At 38.4% G+C, this 17,943-nt stretch overlaps 1 protein-coding gene across 1 annotated transcript in view; it reads left to right on the forward strand.

Annotated features, from left to right (window-relative positions):
* The first annotated feature begins 2,917 nt into the window (after positions 1–2,917).
* Positions 2,918–17,943, forward strand: part of LOC119785113 (protein EFR3 homolog B) — a 31,417-nt gene continuing 16,391 nt past the window's right edge. Inside the window, exons 1-4 of the mRNA XM_038287537.1 lie at positions 2,918–2,972; positions 12,248–12,324; positions 14,425–14,552; positions 15,039–15,189. Of these exons, the coding sequence (XP_038143465.1) occupies positions 14,446–14,552; positions 15,039–15,189 (258 nt within the window). The 5' untranslated portion in view covers positions 2,918–2,972; positions 12,248–12,324; positions 14,425–14,445. The remainder of the gene's footprint in view (positions 2,973–12,247; positions 12,325–14,424; positions 14,553–15,038; positions 15,190–17,943) is intronic.

The raw sequence follows: 17,943 nt of genomic DNA on the forward strand, positions 1-17,943 counted from the left end.
GGTCACAAATCTGCTTCCTGAGCTGTCCGTTTTCAGTATTGCCCAAATTGTTTTCAGGAAACAAATTAGAAAACCAGTGGTTGAAAGACAACATGAGCCTGTCTTTTACCACTAAGGGAAGTGGTGGCCTGGTGGTTAGGGCACAGAGCTTGGATTCCAGAGGTTTTGAGTTCAAGCCCCACTGCCACTTTCATCGCACTTTCATCTGGTTTGGTCTGCCGCGGTTTCCGTAGCGTCGTGAACTCGCAGGCGCGCGCTTTCAGGAAATCCTATACACTACTGTTTATGCTCTAAAAACATCTAAATGACTTTGTTTCGAGTAAATTCTGGATGCTACCCACTCAGGACACTTGGAATACATTGGACGAGCAGTATGGAGGAATATTGACACGTTTTTTGTGGACTTTTATGGACTTTTCTGTCTCGGGCACCATAGACCTCCATTATTTGAATGTCAGCAGACAGCAAGAAGCCTCCCAGATCTCCAGATGCATTTGAGATATCAAAAAAGTACTCCAGAGTGTTGTTCAGCATCGGGGTGAGTAGAAAATGAAGGCTAATCATGTTTTGGGTGTACTATTCCTTTAATGTAGATGGGCACCATGAAGGAAGATATGTGGGAGTACTCAGCTTCACTGACAAAGATGTGAGTTGTTTGAGAGGGCCAGTGACAGATTGGTGGAAAATAATGGAATTCTGTGACTTTTTTAAGTGCCAGGGGGTCCCTGGTGATGCTATTTCATTAATGGAAGAGCAGGAGGCGATTAAAACAAGGGAGCTAATTCATAACACAGACATTGCTACGGCTTGATGCTAACATGTTTGTTAGCTGCCAGAGATCTGAGATTAAAGTCAGAATTCTGAGGAAAAAGTCAGAATTCTGAGATTAAAGTCAGAATTCTGACTTTTTTGTCATATTATACTGAAATAAAATTTAAAAATCCGTAATTTTTTTCAGTAGCCCTAATCCTCTTCCTTAGTGTAATGACAACAAAAAAAAAGCTGAAAAAAATAAAATAAAATAAGCCTCTTGCCTCAAAAAGGTAGTGGCTAAAGAACGTATTGTAAATGAGGCTCTGGAGCTTACTTAGTTGATTATTTGATACACTATTAACCGGTCATTTATTTCTTGCTTGTTTATTTTTGTTTTTGTTTCGTTCTTTTGTTATTTCTCACTATGAATACAACCCTGGCCCCACCCTGTTAAATTGGGTGTGGAGCAACACTGAACAGGTTGTTTCTACTTTAACACGCAATTAGTACTATTATCTATTTATAATTTTGACAATAAATATTAATCTAACTATGTATGAATCAAACTAATGCAGTAAATAACTCGGTCAAACCGACAATGCGGATATGAGCTGATTATGTTGAAACTTAGTGACACTGAGGCTGGTTTCCAAGGGAGGGGGTCCCCCGGTGGGTTGTCAGTTAGCGGCTAGCCTGCAGCTGCTTTAGGGTTAAAGGGATTTGAACGCTCACCCGACCCAAATAAACACTCTCTTGGAATGGCTGGATTGTAAATAACGTTATACACCATAAGTCTTCGTTTACTTAAAGCTTTAGAGGAGTTTGTTTTCGCTTCATGGTAAGAAACTGTTTAGCTCTCATTCAATAACGTTATGCTAAACACAGCTAAGAGGTTAACAAGTAGGTTTACAAACCTTAAGGTAACTTAGCATTTATACATTATAGACAGTCTGTTTTTGATTTAAAAGTTAACCAATAATCATGTCGATTTCCATGAATTAATGAAACCAAGGATAAGTAGACGGTGATATTTTAGTTTCAGGTAGCAAAGCTTATATAGCAATTCACATTCATTCTCATAACATTACTGTCTGAACAGTCTATTTATGTGCTATTTTTTTTTTTAAATAAAGGTATAAAAGTAACTATATATAATAGTCCGGATTTATTGAAAAAAAAAAACATTTAAAAGTTGGCCAAATTTGTTTGCGGAGCAGTTAAGTTGGGCATGCTAACATTAGCAGGCCGCAGCCAGACCGGCGGTTTTCCTGATTGTCGAAGGCCCGGCGGAAGCTCACCCCAGACCTGAGGCGCGACCACACTCCTCGTCTCCTTGAAAGTGGAAGAGCATCGCCCCCTAGTGACTGAAATCAAACATGACAGGTGAGTAACACCCATCGGCTTTACGTCTGCACCAGTAATAACTCAGATATTGAAGATCTTGCACTTAAGATAATAAGCATTGAATAAAAACATAGAACTTTTAGTTCAGGTAGAGACTTGTTCCAGATGTGTCCATGGAAAAAAATAATCCCAGAGCACAGACAATATATTCCAAGCATTTGTACCCGCATCACTTCCAAGTCCACATTCCCTGAACCTCAAGCCCACTTACTGAATGACAGTCCCACGGTGCCCCTCATTCCCAGCCTCTCTCCAGCCTCTCCTCCTTTTGGTTGGATAGTGAGCTCCATTGTGTTTGTGAGATGTTTTTTAATGAGTGAGATGCACACTGAGCCTGGAGCTGCTATTGAAGGATTTGTTGCTAATCTCTCAGTTAATGCGGGCATCTTGACTGGGCTAACTTAAATTATACGAAGAAGCCTCAGGACAGGAACGCAGAGTTTGTATTCATCCGGAATTTATTGTGGTTGCATTTTTTTCTTTCCTGGTGCTTGTAAAATTTTTGCAAAAGTTTGAAGGGGAAAACAAGTGTAGGCTTTGATGTGGTGCTTTTTGCAACTATACTAATTTTGGTGTCAGACAGCAGGGTTTTAGAATAACAGCTATTGGACTTGGATGGTTGCTTTTTGAATCAGTATTTCTTGGCTTTTTAAAACGTTTTTCAAGTTTCTGTGTCTGGGTAAAGAAGAGTAGTGTGTGTGTGTGTGTGTGTGTGTACGCCTTGCCCGCTATGCCCTTGCCTGCAACAGATGTCCCAGCCACGCAGAGGCTGGCACTGAACTATCGTACCCTTCTGGACCATCGCGTGGGCAAGGGTAAGAGAAAATACCATCCCTTTTGTTCTTTTTTGGACACTGACAGAAGGAAAGCTTTGAAGAAAAAAAAAAAGGTTATCATTGTATTAAGCGACTAAAAGAAAACTCTTGTACATTTTTCTGTGTTTTGTCACTCTTTGTATCTTGTTGTGTAAGTTAAAATAGTTCCATCCTTTTTCCCTGGAAATTTAAACACAGGAGTTGTTCTAAACTTAGAGAAGTATTGGCTAAAATAATGGAAAAGTGTAGAATTTGGCTGTTTTCTAGGTAATTATGTAAAAAAAAAAAAAACATAATTGAAACTGCCTTTTTTTCCTTATTTATTATCACCCATCCATCTACAAATCCTGACTACTGGTTAAAAAGGGCTAAAACCAATTATATTTAGATTAGTGAAAAGTATAGATTGAGTTATATTGCGACCTAATTAGCTTTAAAAAACTAAACTAAACTAAAACACCTACGTTTTCTCTCAGCATGGATAAATAGAATATCCATCCTGTTGTAGCTGACATAATGTTTTGGTATATGGAAGAAAACAGGACAATTCACAGGAAACACACGCAGGATTTAGGAGATCATTCTAACTCTGCACACATGAAGGCTGCAACAAGTTAACCCTAAACCTGGAAGCTTTTTTGCTGTAAGGTAGTAGCACTAATGAGTTGATGACTATGCATTTGGGTTGAATTGTGGTTTGTTCAGGTGGCTCAGTGGTTTGTTCAGATGCAAAGTGCTGCAAATTCATGTTCTTATGAATGTTATTATGTAGAATGTAGTATGAAAGGTTGCTTCCTACATTTGAGCATTGGATTTTCTGACTTCAGGTGAACTTGCAAAGATTTCTTGGATGTTTTTTTTAGCGTTGCATATTTTATTTGTTCATTTTTTTGTCTGCTTTATTTGTTAGGCATATCAGATCAGAATTGTTTCCCATATAATAATCCAAACCATTGTAGAAAAGGGAACGACACAGATCAGTTCATAAGAAAAGACTGTTTGCAAGTCAAGACTTGCTCACACGTTCTTTTCCCAACATGTTTTAGTGTGATTCTACTTGATCTACAATCAAAATGAGTAAAAGTAACCTCTGTTTTTCTTGCTGTGTAAACTTGGTATATTTCTGTGAACTTGGTTGAGAAAAATGGCTAGCATGTATTTAACTCTCCCTCTGGGCTCTGCTGTCTAATGCTGGCAGCTTTCTAAGCACCGATCAAATGACACAGACCAAGAAGCTGCTGCATTATCTCTTGTGCTGTGAGCGCCATTGTAAAGTTGAAAAAAAAATTGCACAAAAACACAGATTCCTCTGAAAAAATAATATGCATTGGCTAAAAAAGGACTGTAGCTTTTTAGAAAAGTATGCACAAAATATGACAGGTTGCTGGCATATAATTGGCATCCATTTTTTTTTAGGTATCCGCTTTTCATCTTGCTCCATAGGTCATAGCTAATGGCTTTCATTCTTGGCATTGCACCGACGCTTCTGGTTTCATAAAGATGTTAATGTTATGGTTCTACAACATGTTTGATTATCCATCCAGTGACGGGTTGCATAGTACGTAGGTCACCAATCCATCCCAGGGTGACACATAGACATCCACACACAGTTACACACACCTAATTGGACCAATTAACCTGTGGGAGGAAGATACATGCGTGAATGCATGCATGACAACCCAGGGCCATCTTTTTGCAAGGCAATGCTGTGCACACCTCATGTTATCTAAACCGACCACATAGATTATTTTACATTGCAAAGCACTGCTATGTTACTTTAAAAGAATTCAAATGTGCCTTATATTAGAGTTAAATATAACTTTGCCTTGAAATACATTTAGAAAAGATGATTTAACAAATCCATAATTTTAGGCCTTTAATGAAACGATGGAAGGACGGGATAAAGTTACATAAGCTTTGTGAAACAGTAACTATAACAATAAAGAGGAGGGAAAGAGGGACACTAACTAAAGAAGAGAGGAGGTTGCGTGGGAGGAAGGTTTTCTCTCTTTCTATCTTTCTATTAACTCACCATGCTCTGTGGATATTTGGCTAGTGTTGTATCTGCACTGCTCTGTTGACAAGGAAAGCTACTGCAGAAGAATAGGAAAATCCAAGGTCATCACGCCACGGTTTCTCTCTGACGTTGTCTCTTAGCCCCCCTTCCGTGCGCAAGTGTGTCTGCATGGCAGGGAGGGTGTGTTTGTGTGTTTGTCATAGTGTGTGATTTCCAGCGCCGGGCCTCACTTTGCACCAATCACGGTGCACGTTTGTATGCTTTTTAGCTCAGAGCACACGTGCAGGCATTTATCCCAGAGCTCCCTCTCTCCCTGTCTCTCTCTCTCTCTCTCTCTCTGTGTTTTCATATGCGATCAGATTTGTGTGCGTTTCCAGTGCCTCTCAGCACAGCGGTGTGTCTGAATGAGGAACTGAAGCTGCACTGAGGAAACATCCAGTCCTCGTAGTGAAAAACTCCCCCCCCCCATCACGGCCGATGTACGGTAAGAATGTCAGTCATTTTTTCCGCCGTGCATTGATGTGTGTATGCTCTAGGCTGCCGAAGCGTGTGAGCAATGGTGTTATCACAGGTTCAGCCAGTTTTCCTACATTCTGCAAAAGGCTTTTCCTGCTTGGGTTTCTTTCTGAAGCTGTTACCAGAGTGTAACGTCTCCTGAGAGCATTACGGGAACCCGGGCTCTACTGAGGATCTATTCAATTACATTACTGAACTGAAAGAAGATGCCACTTTGAGGATGTATCTTTTCTGTAATGGATTTTATTTAAATCTTTTTTTTTTTTTACTCTCCTTGTTTCTTATATAATTCTTCGCTGTTTGCTGAAAAAGTGCTGACTTGATGTGTGACACGGAGACTAAGTCATTCAGTCATGGTTGGTCGATTTTTCTTGCAGTTCTTGAGGAATTGGAGCCTGTCAAGGACTTCTAAGCCAGTTGTAGATGATGTGATTTCAGATCTCAGCGGCAAATGTTTAGATACTCTAAATTCTTCTGAGTTTGGATACTCCGTGTACTCCAACAAGATGAGATGGAGCTCTGTAATTCTAGTGCTTTAGCTGAGTTAAAGGGGCGTTTTTGGCACTGATGAATGGTGTGTCAACCTAGCTTTATGTCTTGAGAATTTATTTGGACACCAGCTTGTTGGTTTCTTTATACCAGCTGTGTTTGTTGCCACCCACACGGGAATGTGTGTGTGCTCCGACTTTGTCTCACTGCTTTATAATTTATTGGCTGAAGATGGGTGCTGGTTATATGTCCGCTCGATTCTTTTAACTGTGATAGTAATAAGGAAGGATTGATAGATCTTTATTCTGCCAACACTGCCCTCTCCTGTAAAGCTTCCACAAACTCTCAGCTGCAGCTTATGTGGTTTGTGTCGTCTAATTAGTTTTTTGCTCAATCAATTTTGTCTGTTTGCAATCATTCTCCACTCTGTTTGCTTCCTTTTTATTTTGAATTTGAAGGATCGCTTCAATTCATTCTCTGAAAGTGTAAAAATAGCTAAAAGTTCCTCACCCCTGCTATTATGTAATAAAAACTCTGAAGGGCAGAATGCTTCGTAATGACTCCAAAGAAGTGGCCTGTATTTATCTAGATGACAAAAGACATTTGCTTCTGTATTTTTCTTAATAGTCAAGTCAGCACTGCAAATTCAGTTTTTTCTTACAAATATGAACACATGAATGTAAACGGCACATCCATTTAATGTTATGTTTATCATATTTGTTTGCAGGATGATGGAAATGCTATTTTTAACAAGAATGTGAATTTTCTTAAAACACAATTCGTTTATTTTTCTCTTTCCCTCCCTCTCGTTTGCTTTAGTCTCGCAGCCTGATGTGAAAATATTAAGCTGACATCCAGTGGAAAATGGAGAACGTAATCTCTTAATGTGCCCGCACAATCATTTAGTGGATAAAAATAAATTTGTGATTGGCTTTTTCTGTACTGTGCGTACATATAGTGCTGCAAAGGTATTTGTATGTTATAGCCATTAAATTCCATGCATTTTAATGAAAATTTTATGTGTTAGAATTACACAAAGTGACTCATAGTACCAATGGTTTGCCACAGTTGTTTAAAAGTAATTAAGGGCTTGTTTATATTTGCCCCCTTTATCCTTAGACGTTGCCTAATTATTTAAAAAGTCCACTTATCGAGGTAAGATATGTGCAGTTTGGTATAAATCCAGCTGTTGTGTGCTTCAGGTGTGTTAGAGAAGGTTAGTGAACAAAAAGCATTGTAAAGACAAAGGAAACCACTTGCACAATAATACGAGTTTTAAAAGCCATAGATTGAAGACATAAAAACAAAAGGACTTTTATTATAGTAAGATGGAAACATTAAAAATAAATCTATCAACTCCAAGAAGTCCAAAGAAAGCATATAACTGGAATAGATGTGTTTTTAAAAGAGACATAAAGCAGGAATTGAACTTTATATTGGCTTTTTATTGGTTGAAGGCAACTGGGCTTTGCTTTAAAAAGACTATTGGTTTCTAAGCTTTTGCCTCGCTTTAGGACCATCTAAATGCTGCTACTCTATGAGCTACACAACAGGGAATAAGCAGGACAGATTAATATTATTGTCAATAATATGGTGGTGACAGAATGGTGCTTGGGGAGGGAAAACTGGTTAGAACTTATAGGAAGCGCTAAATAATATAATATAAGTAGCAGAAAATGTTCTGTATTTGTTGTTCAAAAGACTCAAAAATACTTTATTTCATTAATAAATAGTTTGATAACTAATACATAATTTGTCTTACGTCTTAAAGTTGTGTGAGGAGTTGTATCGCCTAAAATCCCCATGAAATAAAATAAAATTTGCAATCTTGACGTCACAAAGGCTACGTTCGGGCCTTGATGCTTAATTCAGATTTCTTATTTTTTTAATCCGATTTTTTTGCGTTGCCTGTCGTTTACATTCCCAAATATATGCGACTTGTATGTGATCTCCTGTGTGAACTGCATCCATACAACGTGTCCTGTAAGTGTCCTGCATGCGCAGTAGAGGACGCAATGACGTCACAAGTAGTGCAGGAGAACATCTAGCTATCTTTCCCAACCTTAAAAACTCAATCTTTCCAAGATGGTTAAACATAAATACTACTCTCCACATCATCGTCCACCATTGGTGTTGTTTTTCTTGCCACTTCTGTGTAGCAAGAAGCAGAAGAGTGACCACTGTCGGGTGTTAATGACATTCAGGTCGGATGAACTCGACCTGGCCGTTCAGACACAGGTCGCATTTGAAAATATCAGATTGATATCGGATTCAGGACAACATAGCCAAGCGGACTGGGTCGCATTGGAAAAAATCGAATCTCTGTTGTTCAGACTGTCATGGAAAGATAAGATCCAGGTCGTATATGGGCAAAAAAATCGGATTTGGGTCACTTCAGGCTGCAGTGGGAACGTAGCCAAAATCTGGTGGAGTTGGTAGAACCTTGATCCTTAAACAAACCTGTATTTCAATCCATATGGTAAAGTTTTCCAAGTCAGTTTAATAAGGGTGTTTCGAGATGTCTTGCAGCTCTTTCTTGACACGTTATATTTCCGAGTGACTCACTCTGCCTGCGTGTGCCACCATGTTTATTATCTGGCTTTATTTTACTGCTCCTGAGTGTCTGTGTAGGTGCGGAGGAGCTCTGTGTGTCTCCCCTATATGTATGTTGCTATGCTTGCTGTGGAGAGTAGGTGGATGTCGTGAGACCCCCCCCACCCCCTGGTATGTGTGTTTTTTATCACTGTCACACAAATCCCTGCCCTCCCACTTTGTTGTACTCTTTTTTTCCCCACACAAACCCATCATTACCAGCCACACAAAACAGTTCAGCGTATTTTCTTGTTGACCAGCTGAACTCGACGGTCAGGGTTTTGTCTCCTAATGAGTCAGTTTCTAACAAACACATTGTAATAAACCCTTCTGCGAAAAAATAGATAAATAAACCAGTGTGTGTTACAATTATCCCTCCACCTAGCCTAGAATAAACAAGTGCTGGATGCATTGCAGAATGCAAAACAGAGGCCATTAGCTGAGCATAATGTGTCCATATCAGCGAGCTGCCATGGATGGTGGAGAAAAAACATTTATGAATCATCTCATCAGTTACCACATCAACTGGGCTGTAAAATTCATGTTAAAATTCACAACAGCTACACCTTCAACCTATATAAAAGTCTGTTTATTACCTTCAAAAAATGAATTACACCTCCAGTGAGCAGACAGGACAGGACAGATTTGTGCAGGATGGGAAAGGTACAATAAGTCGCTCTAATCTGTGACTCATCTCAATCTACATCCCAAATCACACTTCCATGTTTATCCCCTCACCTGTCCTGGTCCGTCAGTCTTTCTGTTTTTAACCTCTCTGTCCCTCTCCTCCCCACATAACACCAGGGACCTGCCGCATTTTCATTAATTCATCAGCGACTCCTAGTCTCAGGCCCCGGTCCGGCCCAGCAACTATGAGAGAGAGAGAGAGAGAGAGAGGGTGGAGGAAGTGAGTGCAGAGGGTTTATTAGTGTTTGAAGTGATGGAGGAGAAATTCTATGAATAGACCCACAGCTCTTTGAGATAAGCCCCAACACAATTCCTGCTGTGGAGTTCCTGCTGAGAACGAAGACACTGCTTGAAACTGAGCAGCTCTTATCGTAAATAGATTTAGGTGGCTTACTGCTTCTTTTTTTATTTTTTATTAATAAATAGAAGCATCTGCATCCAGCACCTCCCCCTGGTCTAGGTTAGTGGTAACAAGGCTTGTCAGGTATAAAGTTTTTCCTGTATGATAACCAATGTATTAATTATTTCACTCATAATAATCAGGGTCCTTGAGATCCTTGAAAATGTGTACATAAAAAAAAAAAGAAACCCTGGGTGGTTTTTGAAAATATATAAAAGACAGCCATACTTGAATGCCATTGAATATCTGGGTTTTTATTGTCTGGTTGATATTGCATGCTGTCAATGTGTCGAATTTTCATGTTGTGTTTCCCGTGCATAGTGCGTGTAGTTAACGTGTGCCTAACAACACATACACGGGTGTAAGTGCTCTTCTTGTTGGTGAATTTCTAGTTACGTTGGTTCGAAGTCGCTGAGTCATTGCGTAGTGCCATGTATGGAAGATTTCTGGATGGATAGTTGGGTGAATAAAGCTAAGCTGCTTTCTGTTCCAATGGGCCAGAAAAATGAACATCCTGTTTTTTTTTTTTTGGACTCAGTTTTGGACTCTGTTTTTGACTAGAGCTTTGTTTTGGTTTGGACATCAACCTACACCTATTCCTACACCTAACCCTTCTGATTCAACATCTATACTCTTATGTCTTTTTAATTAAAATAATACTTAATTAGAATAATTTATTGAAAACATTCAGATTTAGCAGTCTGCTGCTGTGAGTGGTCCTTGATTTTGAAGAAACTGGTCATGAAGAGTCCTTTAAAAGGTCATTGAATTTGATTTTAACGTGTAATGGTAAACTGTGGCAACCCTGAATAATGTTATTTCTAATATTTATTTTTTATTCATATACTTTGATATCACAAGTATAAAGATCTAATATATGGAGATTCATTTGTTTAACTTGGTTTGGTTACCCGCTCAGGTAGCATTCATGCTTCTGTAAATAAAAAAAAGTATTTTACTTCTAACTCCTCCTTGCACACCAACCACACAGACCTGAGGGACGATAATCCTCTCTATTTCTATCATTTTTATCTTGTAGGCAGCAATGAACCAGTTAATGCACTCTCTACTCTGAGGTAGTTCATAGTCAAGAAACTGGAAAGAAAGAATAAAATGTTTTCTCACCAGATGAGAAAGCCCTGCAAAAAAAAGGAAGGTAGATTAGCTCTTTTAACCGAGTAAGTCTTGAAAACTTGAATAATCTTTAACATTATATCCAGCTGTACAATGTTTAAAATAAAGATATGTTCTTGTGAAAGCATCCTAAAAAAGCAAATCTGTGGGTAATGGTAACTGGGATATTTTCTCTGTGATGTGCATTAGATGTGCACAGATTGTTAGTTATTTGTGGAGGATATAAATGCTGTGATTTTTGGGACAAACTGCACCAGCTGACAGCTGGTCTGGGAAATCACGGCTCTGTTCTAGTCTGGGTGTTTCATAAAGTGCTGCTTATCATGAGCCACGTGGCCATCTATGTTAGTGAGTTAGAAACGGGGTGCTTAAAGTTTCTGAAGGGTCTGTAAAAATCAGAATTTTTTTTAGTCCATTTCCTTTAGGCTTGATGCATATAGCTTTTTGGTGAAGTGGTAATTAGGTGGCTGGTCATCTTGTTAATAATGGGTCAGTGTGCTTTCCCAATGGGGTTTATGGTCACATTAGTGAGGACTTCAGCCTCATCTAGAAGAGAAAAAAAGGAAATGTTAGGATTCATGAAGAAAGTCTTCTTGTCTTTGTTTGCCTTTTACTACAGTTTTCCTCTGCCTGTTTGAAGTGTCAGACCAGCCTAGCCCTCACTCCCTCGGTCCATCACTGAGTGTCCTGACCTACTTTTCCAGTAGCTTTTAACATCCACTAACTTGTGAATGTAGTTTTTGTTTTCTCTGCACCTGAGAAAACGGATAAGTATTCATTTGGGGTTTTTGGAGCTTATCCCCCTTTTTTCTTTCCTATCTTCGTTCTCCCTGCCTGTGTTTATGACTCACCACTGCTGAATTCTGTCAGCCAATCAGAAATCAGCTCTGTCTGGCTGCATAGTTTGTCTCTCCAATGCAAAGTCAAGAAAAGAACCATCTTTCTTCATGTTGCCTTTGCTGCACATCTCAGAGCTGTTTTCGTTGGGTTGCCCATATCTGTTCCTGTGGATTTGGTCTTTGTTTACATAAATATTAGTGCCTGCAGCAAACATCCAACCTTTCATTAACACATTTTAGTGTCTCAGTATGTCAGCTTTCTCAGCTGGCTCCAGATGTGTTTACTGGCTCCCTTAGTAGCAGATTGTGTCTCTACCTCTTTGTTTAAACACTTTGTTTGCACATCACTACCAACTTTAGTTTGAATCAAGTTGGTAAATGAGTCTCAACTAAAGCTAGAAGCACTTTAAGGGCACCCACTGGTTGATGTATCTCTAAAGTGATTACTTTCTATTTCATTTTTAAGGAGAGAGTTTGTGTAAATGGAGAGCCTTTTAAAAGATCTGGATAAAATAAACCTACTCTTACTTTTATGGCCCTTTTTCTCGTATATATATGAGACTAATTGACCATGTCTCTTTGTTTGTCTGTCTCTCATCAGGGGTTTGTGGTTGTTGCGGGGCACTCAGGCCTCGGTACAAGAGACTGGTGGACAACATCTTCCCAGAAGACCCAGAGGTAAGAAAACCTGCTGGCTCTCTTTCCTCTGTGATGCTTTCTGATGATGTATTTTGCACTTTACACTTTAGTTTACAATCATCCCAGTGGTTCTAAAGGCGGGTTCTGAAGGTTTTCTTATGTTGTTGGGTATGCTGTGCTATTTGTGATATCAATGGGACATGTTTTTCATTCATTTACCACCAAGCCAGTGGATCCTCTCCATCAATGACCTCATTTCTCTCTGTGCCCTCCTCTTTGGTGTGCCTCACACTCCTTAAAAGGCTGCCCAGAGAATGTGGCCTCTTTTTAGGTGGCTTTTGTAAAGTTTCTTCTTTTTGTGAGATCTGCTACTGAATCTGAGTGAGCTTCTCGCAACATTAAAACAATAAGTAATGGCTGGTAAAACTATTTTTACCCAGATTTAAAGGCTTTTTTTTCTGAAGCAGTTTTTTTTAAGCACAGATTAATTTTATTTATTTAGGTTCAGTAATAAATTTGTAAGTGACCAAGGATAAAAAACAAACAAAGTGCACCTTACATTCATTTTCTTCCTGAGCTGCTTCAGGCATCACCTGTGCTACATTTCCTTTGATTCCCTGGAATCTGACTCATGAGTCATAAAGAGAAATCATTTTAGTGGAGATGAAGAGACTGATGTTGCAAAGGAAACTTTTCATTAAAGCTGCGCTGCACCTGCTTTAACCTGATTTAGATTTTAAATATGTCAGGAAGTTCTAATACAGCTACATTTTGGTGCATTTACACCAGTTTCTAATTTTGTTTGTATAAATTGAGCACTTGCAGCTTCCAATCCCTATCAAGGTTTCCAACTTTGGCTTTCTGCTGCTCTAATGGTTCCCCTTTAATATCCAACAAATTAACCTATTATCTATGGTTTAATCATGACTGTTCCACTGCTATGTCGCCTGTCAGCACATTCACAGTATTTCATGGTTTTTACAGAGTAACTGTTGGGTTGTATTTTTATGTAAACCTAATGTTTTGACAGGGTTCAGTATTTGGAATGGCTTTTTTGCATAGTAGATTTAGGATTTTAGCTCTGAAGTGTTTGGGAGAATAACAGTGGTCCCTTTATGTTGTCATTGATTTTGGTAAACCTGGAGTAGCAGTTTGATCACATAGCACTTGAAAAAAAGTCTTAACGTTTATGATGTCAGTAATGTTTTATTTAAACATTCCTTCACAGGCTGTGGTAAATGATTAAAAAGACCATTAAAAAAATGTAAGTTTTACTTAAAGAAGCTGAACTACTCAAAGTGGGTATTGGAAAAGTGAGAATCGGAAATCTTACTACTTAAATGATGCTGCCCCTAGTGGGTTGTAAGGGTGTAAATTACAGTATATTCATTTGATAGATCAGTATAATGTTTGCTGATGTCACAAAGTCTGTCATCAATGAAATAAAATCGACAACTCTTCAGTCAATACGATACGATATGATATTATGTTCCCATCTAATACACATATAACCTTTATTCACAGAAACTGGGTTAATAAAACAAAAATCGATAATCTGTTCACATTCGGACTCAGTATGGCTCTAGAAGTGCAGTTAAGATAAGAAACCAAGTCGCTGTGAGCGGCTCAGGATGTTAGTATCTACACCTTCTCTTGAATTTCTGCTCCAAATGCAGCCAACAAGCTAATTTATACATTTAGAGTAGACTGAGACTGTATCTGTTTTCCTTACATCTGCAGTGCTACTTTGAGGGGTTTTGGGTCTTGCTTCAGTAAAATTAGAACCTCAATAGGCTCAGGACATGTGATTTTAGCTCACTCTCCATTCTTTGGCCAAAGTGAAGAGTGGTGAAGTAGGTCACAGACGGGTGGGGTGTTGGGGGTGGGGGTAGAGTGGAAACTTAGTGATCCAGTTATATGCTTGCATCTAACTTGCTGGATTGAGAAGAAGTATTTCACTGTGTTCATTAGATTATTCTGAATTTTCAGCAAAATATTGTTTTACTATAAACATTCAAACACTTAAAGTGAATTTTGAGAGTGACAACATATTTTTCAATGCTAATATACTAAAACATTAGAAGATGTATTCATTCTGGCTCCCTCTGGTCTTTCTGTGTTCTCTCATAACCCTGCCAGGATGGACTGGTCAAGGCCAACATGGAGAAGCTGACATTTTATGCCCTGTCAGCTCCAGAGAAACTGGACCGTATCGGGGCTTACCTATCTGAGAGGCTGTCGAGGGATGTGGCCCGACATAGATATGGGTAAGACTCTTTCCCCCTGAATTATAGGTATGCTTTAGTCATTATGGTTCTATCTGCTCTACAGTCACCTGTTTTATCACTTTTCAGGTTCAAACATTTTCCCACAGGATTAAATTTATCACCATTAAAGCTGACATTGTGCAATTCTGGGAAGAATTTCAGATAGCTAAGCTATGATGTAATAAGACATGTGTTACATTTATAATCTCCTTATATCACTGATCTCTGGACAAGATTAGAAGTCATCAAAGAGATTAAGAAACACTCCTTCATGATGTATGTGGATGATATTATGTGTTGTAAACATAAAATTCTTAGTCATCATCAGTCTGCTGAGTTATCCAAAGACGGATGAGGTTGGCTTTCATTTGTTCTAATTCAATTAGCAAAAAGAAACAAACTAAAATATGAGCATTTTCTGCTTAAAGATAATATTCTCTTTGTTTTGAAAGTTAAATATGTCCTTTTCTTGCTTTTGCTTTTGAGGTATGTGTGCATTGCCATGGAAGCTTTGGACCAGCTGCTGATGGCCTGCCACTGCCAGAGCATCAACCTGTTTGTGGAAAGCTTTCTAAAGATGGTGCGAAAGCTGCTGGAGTCTGACAAACCCAATCTGCAGATCCTAGGAACCAACTCTGTGAGTTTACTACATGATCCATAAAGTTTTATTTCTTTACGACAGTTACCTTTATCTTTGCTTCCCATTCTTTATTAATTTTTCTTAATGAGATGGTTCAAGATTACTAGAAGTTTATTTATTTTAAGCACATTTACAATCCACATGTTTAAATATGTGATTGTGTTTTTTTTTTTTATTGACACCAATTAGTCTTTTTTCCTCATGTTGCTATGAATCTTATCGCTGTTTAATTCGCTGGGATCAGTGTTGTTTTTGACAGCCATCTTAGATTTAGTCTTCAGGATTAGTCTTAGTCGCAATTTAGTCATTACGATATGTAATCGTTTTAGTGGGTTTTAGTCGACTAAAACTTAAAAAGGTTTTACTCTAGTTTTAGTCAGTTTTATGTTGCAAAAAAGTTAAGTGTTACAATTTAAAATAACAACCAGATTATTTAACAGACTGACAGCTCTAGCCTAGATACAACAATAGCTGGGTATAGAATCAATGTTCATCATTGCTGTTGGGCAGAAAACTTTGATTTATAGAATTCAAGTAATTTTTATGAATAAATGCCCTACTTTATTAAAATGTGTCTCACAAAGGCTGTGAAAATAGCTGATCTAGTTCAGCACATCATATTGGTTAATATAGCCGACAGAGAAGCTAACAAAATGTACAGTAAAAGAATGGTTTTAGACATACAAGGTTTCCATCATTAAAGCAAATACTTCCTGATCTACTATGAATTATGCATTACACACAGATCAATAAAATCTTCATTGCTTGTAAAAAGCAAAGGAAAAAAAAGATTCTTCTCTCTACTTTGGCAATTTTAGCTTTATTTCTTCTATTTCCCCCTCAGTTACAACTGCTCAGGGGTCAAAGTAGAATTTAATTCACAGGGTTTTGATATAAACAAAGACAGAGAGAACCTACATAATTGCCTTGTAATTCCATGGCAATCCAGACTAGGGCTGCAACAACGAATCGATAAAATCGATAAAAATCGACTTTTAAAAGCGTTGGCAACGAATTTCATCATCGATTAGTTGTGTCGCGCGATTAATGCGTCATCCGCCGCCGCCGTCATCACTGCCACTTGACTGAAACGGGGGAAGAAAAAAAAATACGGCAGAGCGAGTCAGCGCTGCAGGTGCAGTGTTGCCAACTCAGCGACTTTGTCGCTATATTTAGCGACTTTTCAGACCACTCCAGCGACTATTTTTAAAAAAAAGGGACTAGCGACAAATCTGGCGAGTTTTTACGGTGTCACTGGCGGCTTTTGGAGACTCTTACGTGAAAGCATGTATCGTTCCTACTCTTGTCCTGCAGCAGAAGCTGCTGCCGTGAGGCGCCTCCCCCATCCCAACCCCGTTCTCCCGCAGGAATCCCTCTCAGCGCTGCTGTGAGAGCCGCAGGATGTTTCAGCGTCCAGACTGCAAATGAAGCGCGCATGCGCCGGGATTGACGGCGCTAATTGATCACAATAATTAAAATAGCCTTTATAAATAAATTAACTTGCAAATTATGAGGGCAAGGCTTTTAAAGTTTAAATCTTCTGGCAAAGATAAAGTAAAGAAGATCCTGCAATTTATGGAAGTAAAGCAGAATAAAATCCAGCAAGATCAGTAATATGTCAATTAATTATATGCCAAATTCCCATGTAAATATCTGTCTTTGGAGGATGTGTTTTTTTACCACCCCTAGTTCTCTCATTTTTATTCCAAATACAATTTATAATTTGAATCACAGGGCTATTTTTATCTCTATGGTTAAGTATTTTCTCAATTAGCAACTTTAACTGCTATACTTTCCTGTCTTAAAAGGCAGAACTCTTCTAGTCTAAAAAAACTCATTTGTTGAAATGGGGGGATCTATTGTTTGAACCCCTTAGGGGCTTTTAAAAACAAAAATGCCTGTCTTTTTTGCGCTTTGTGAAACAAAGTACCCTATATTTTGTGGATGTACAGCTACATTTCTCATGTAAGTTTGCGTAGTTTTAACACAAACATTTATTTTTCATATTGCACCAGTACAGTTAATGAGCAACCTGTACTTGTGTGCTTGTTTGTTCTGTCTAAAATGTTTATTTTGGAATAAAGAGGTTAGTATAAAAAATATTTTTTGTCCGATTCATCGATTAATCGAAAAAATAATCGGCCGATTAATCGATTTTTAAAATAATCGTTAGTTGCAGCCCTAATCAAAACCTAAATTAACTGAATATGTTAACTAAAATGTTGACATATTTAAAGAAAACAGAGAAAATGGTTTAATGACAATTCAAGGAAACATTTACATAATATTTGAATAGATAGAAACGAGAACAATGAGAGAGAAATATTCAACGATCTATATACCTTTTCACCTGGCTCTTTAACTAGAAATAAATTGTATGCAATTAAATATTTGTCATGATCTGCTGTGATAGCTGGCCTTAATTACTCATGCCTTTCACCTGCTTAACTCTTTCCAGCTCCTAATTATCACTCATCACATCCACCTGCCGGTTTCCCTTATATTGGGTTCAGTTCCAGCTATCAGGGCTGATCATTGTCTTGTTTGTTTGCTCCCTAATTTTTACTTAGTCTGGTCTCGTTGACAAAAACTTAAACCTATGACTAGTCCTGTTTTAGTCATAAAAGATCCATGTTTAGCTTGTCAGTTTTCGTTATCGTCATGGAAAAAAAAGGAATGTCAACGAAATAATGTCGTTATCGTCATTTTTGACGAAAACACTGGCTGGGATACTCATTTATTGGTTTTAAT

The sequence above is a fragment of the Cyprinodon tularosa genome, unplaced genomic scaffold, assembly GCF_016077235.1.
Source record: "Cyprinodon tularosa strain WSP-4 unplaced genomic scaffold, ASM1607723v1 ctg24, whole genome shotgun sequence".
Classification (NCBI taxonomy): domain Eukaryota; kingdom Metazoa; phylum Chordata; class Actinopteri; order Cyprinodontiformes; family Cyprinodontidae; genus Cyprinodon; species Cyprinodon tularosa.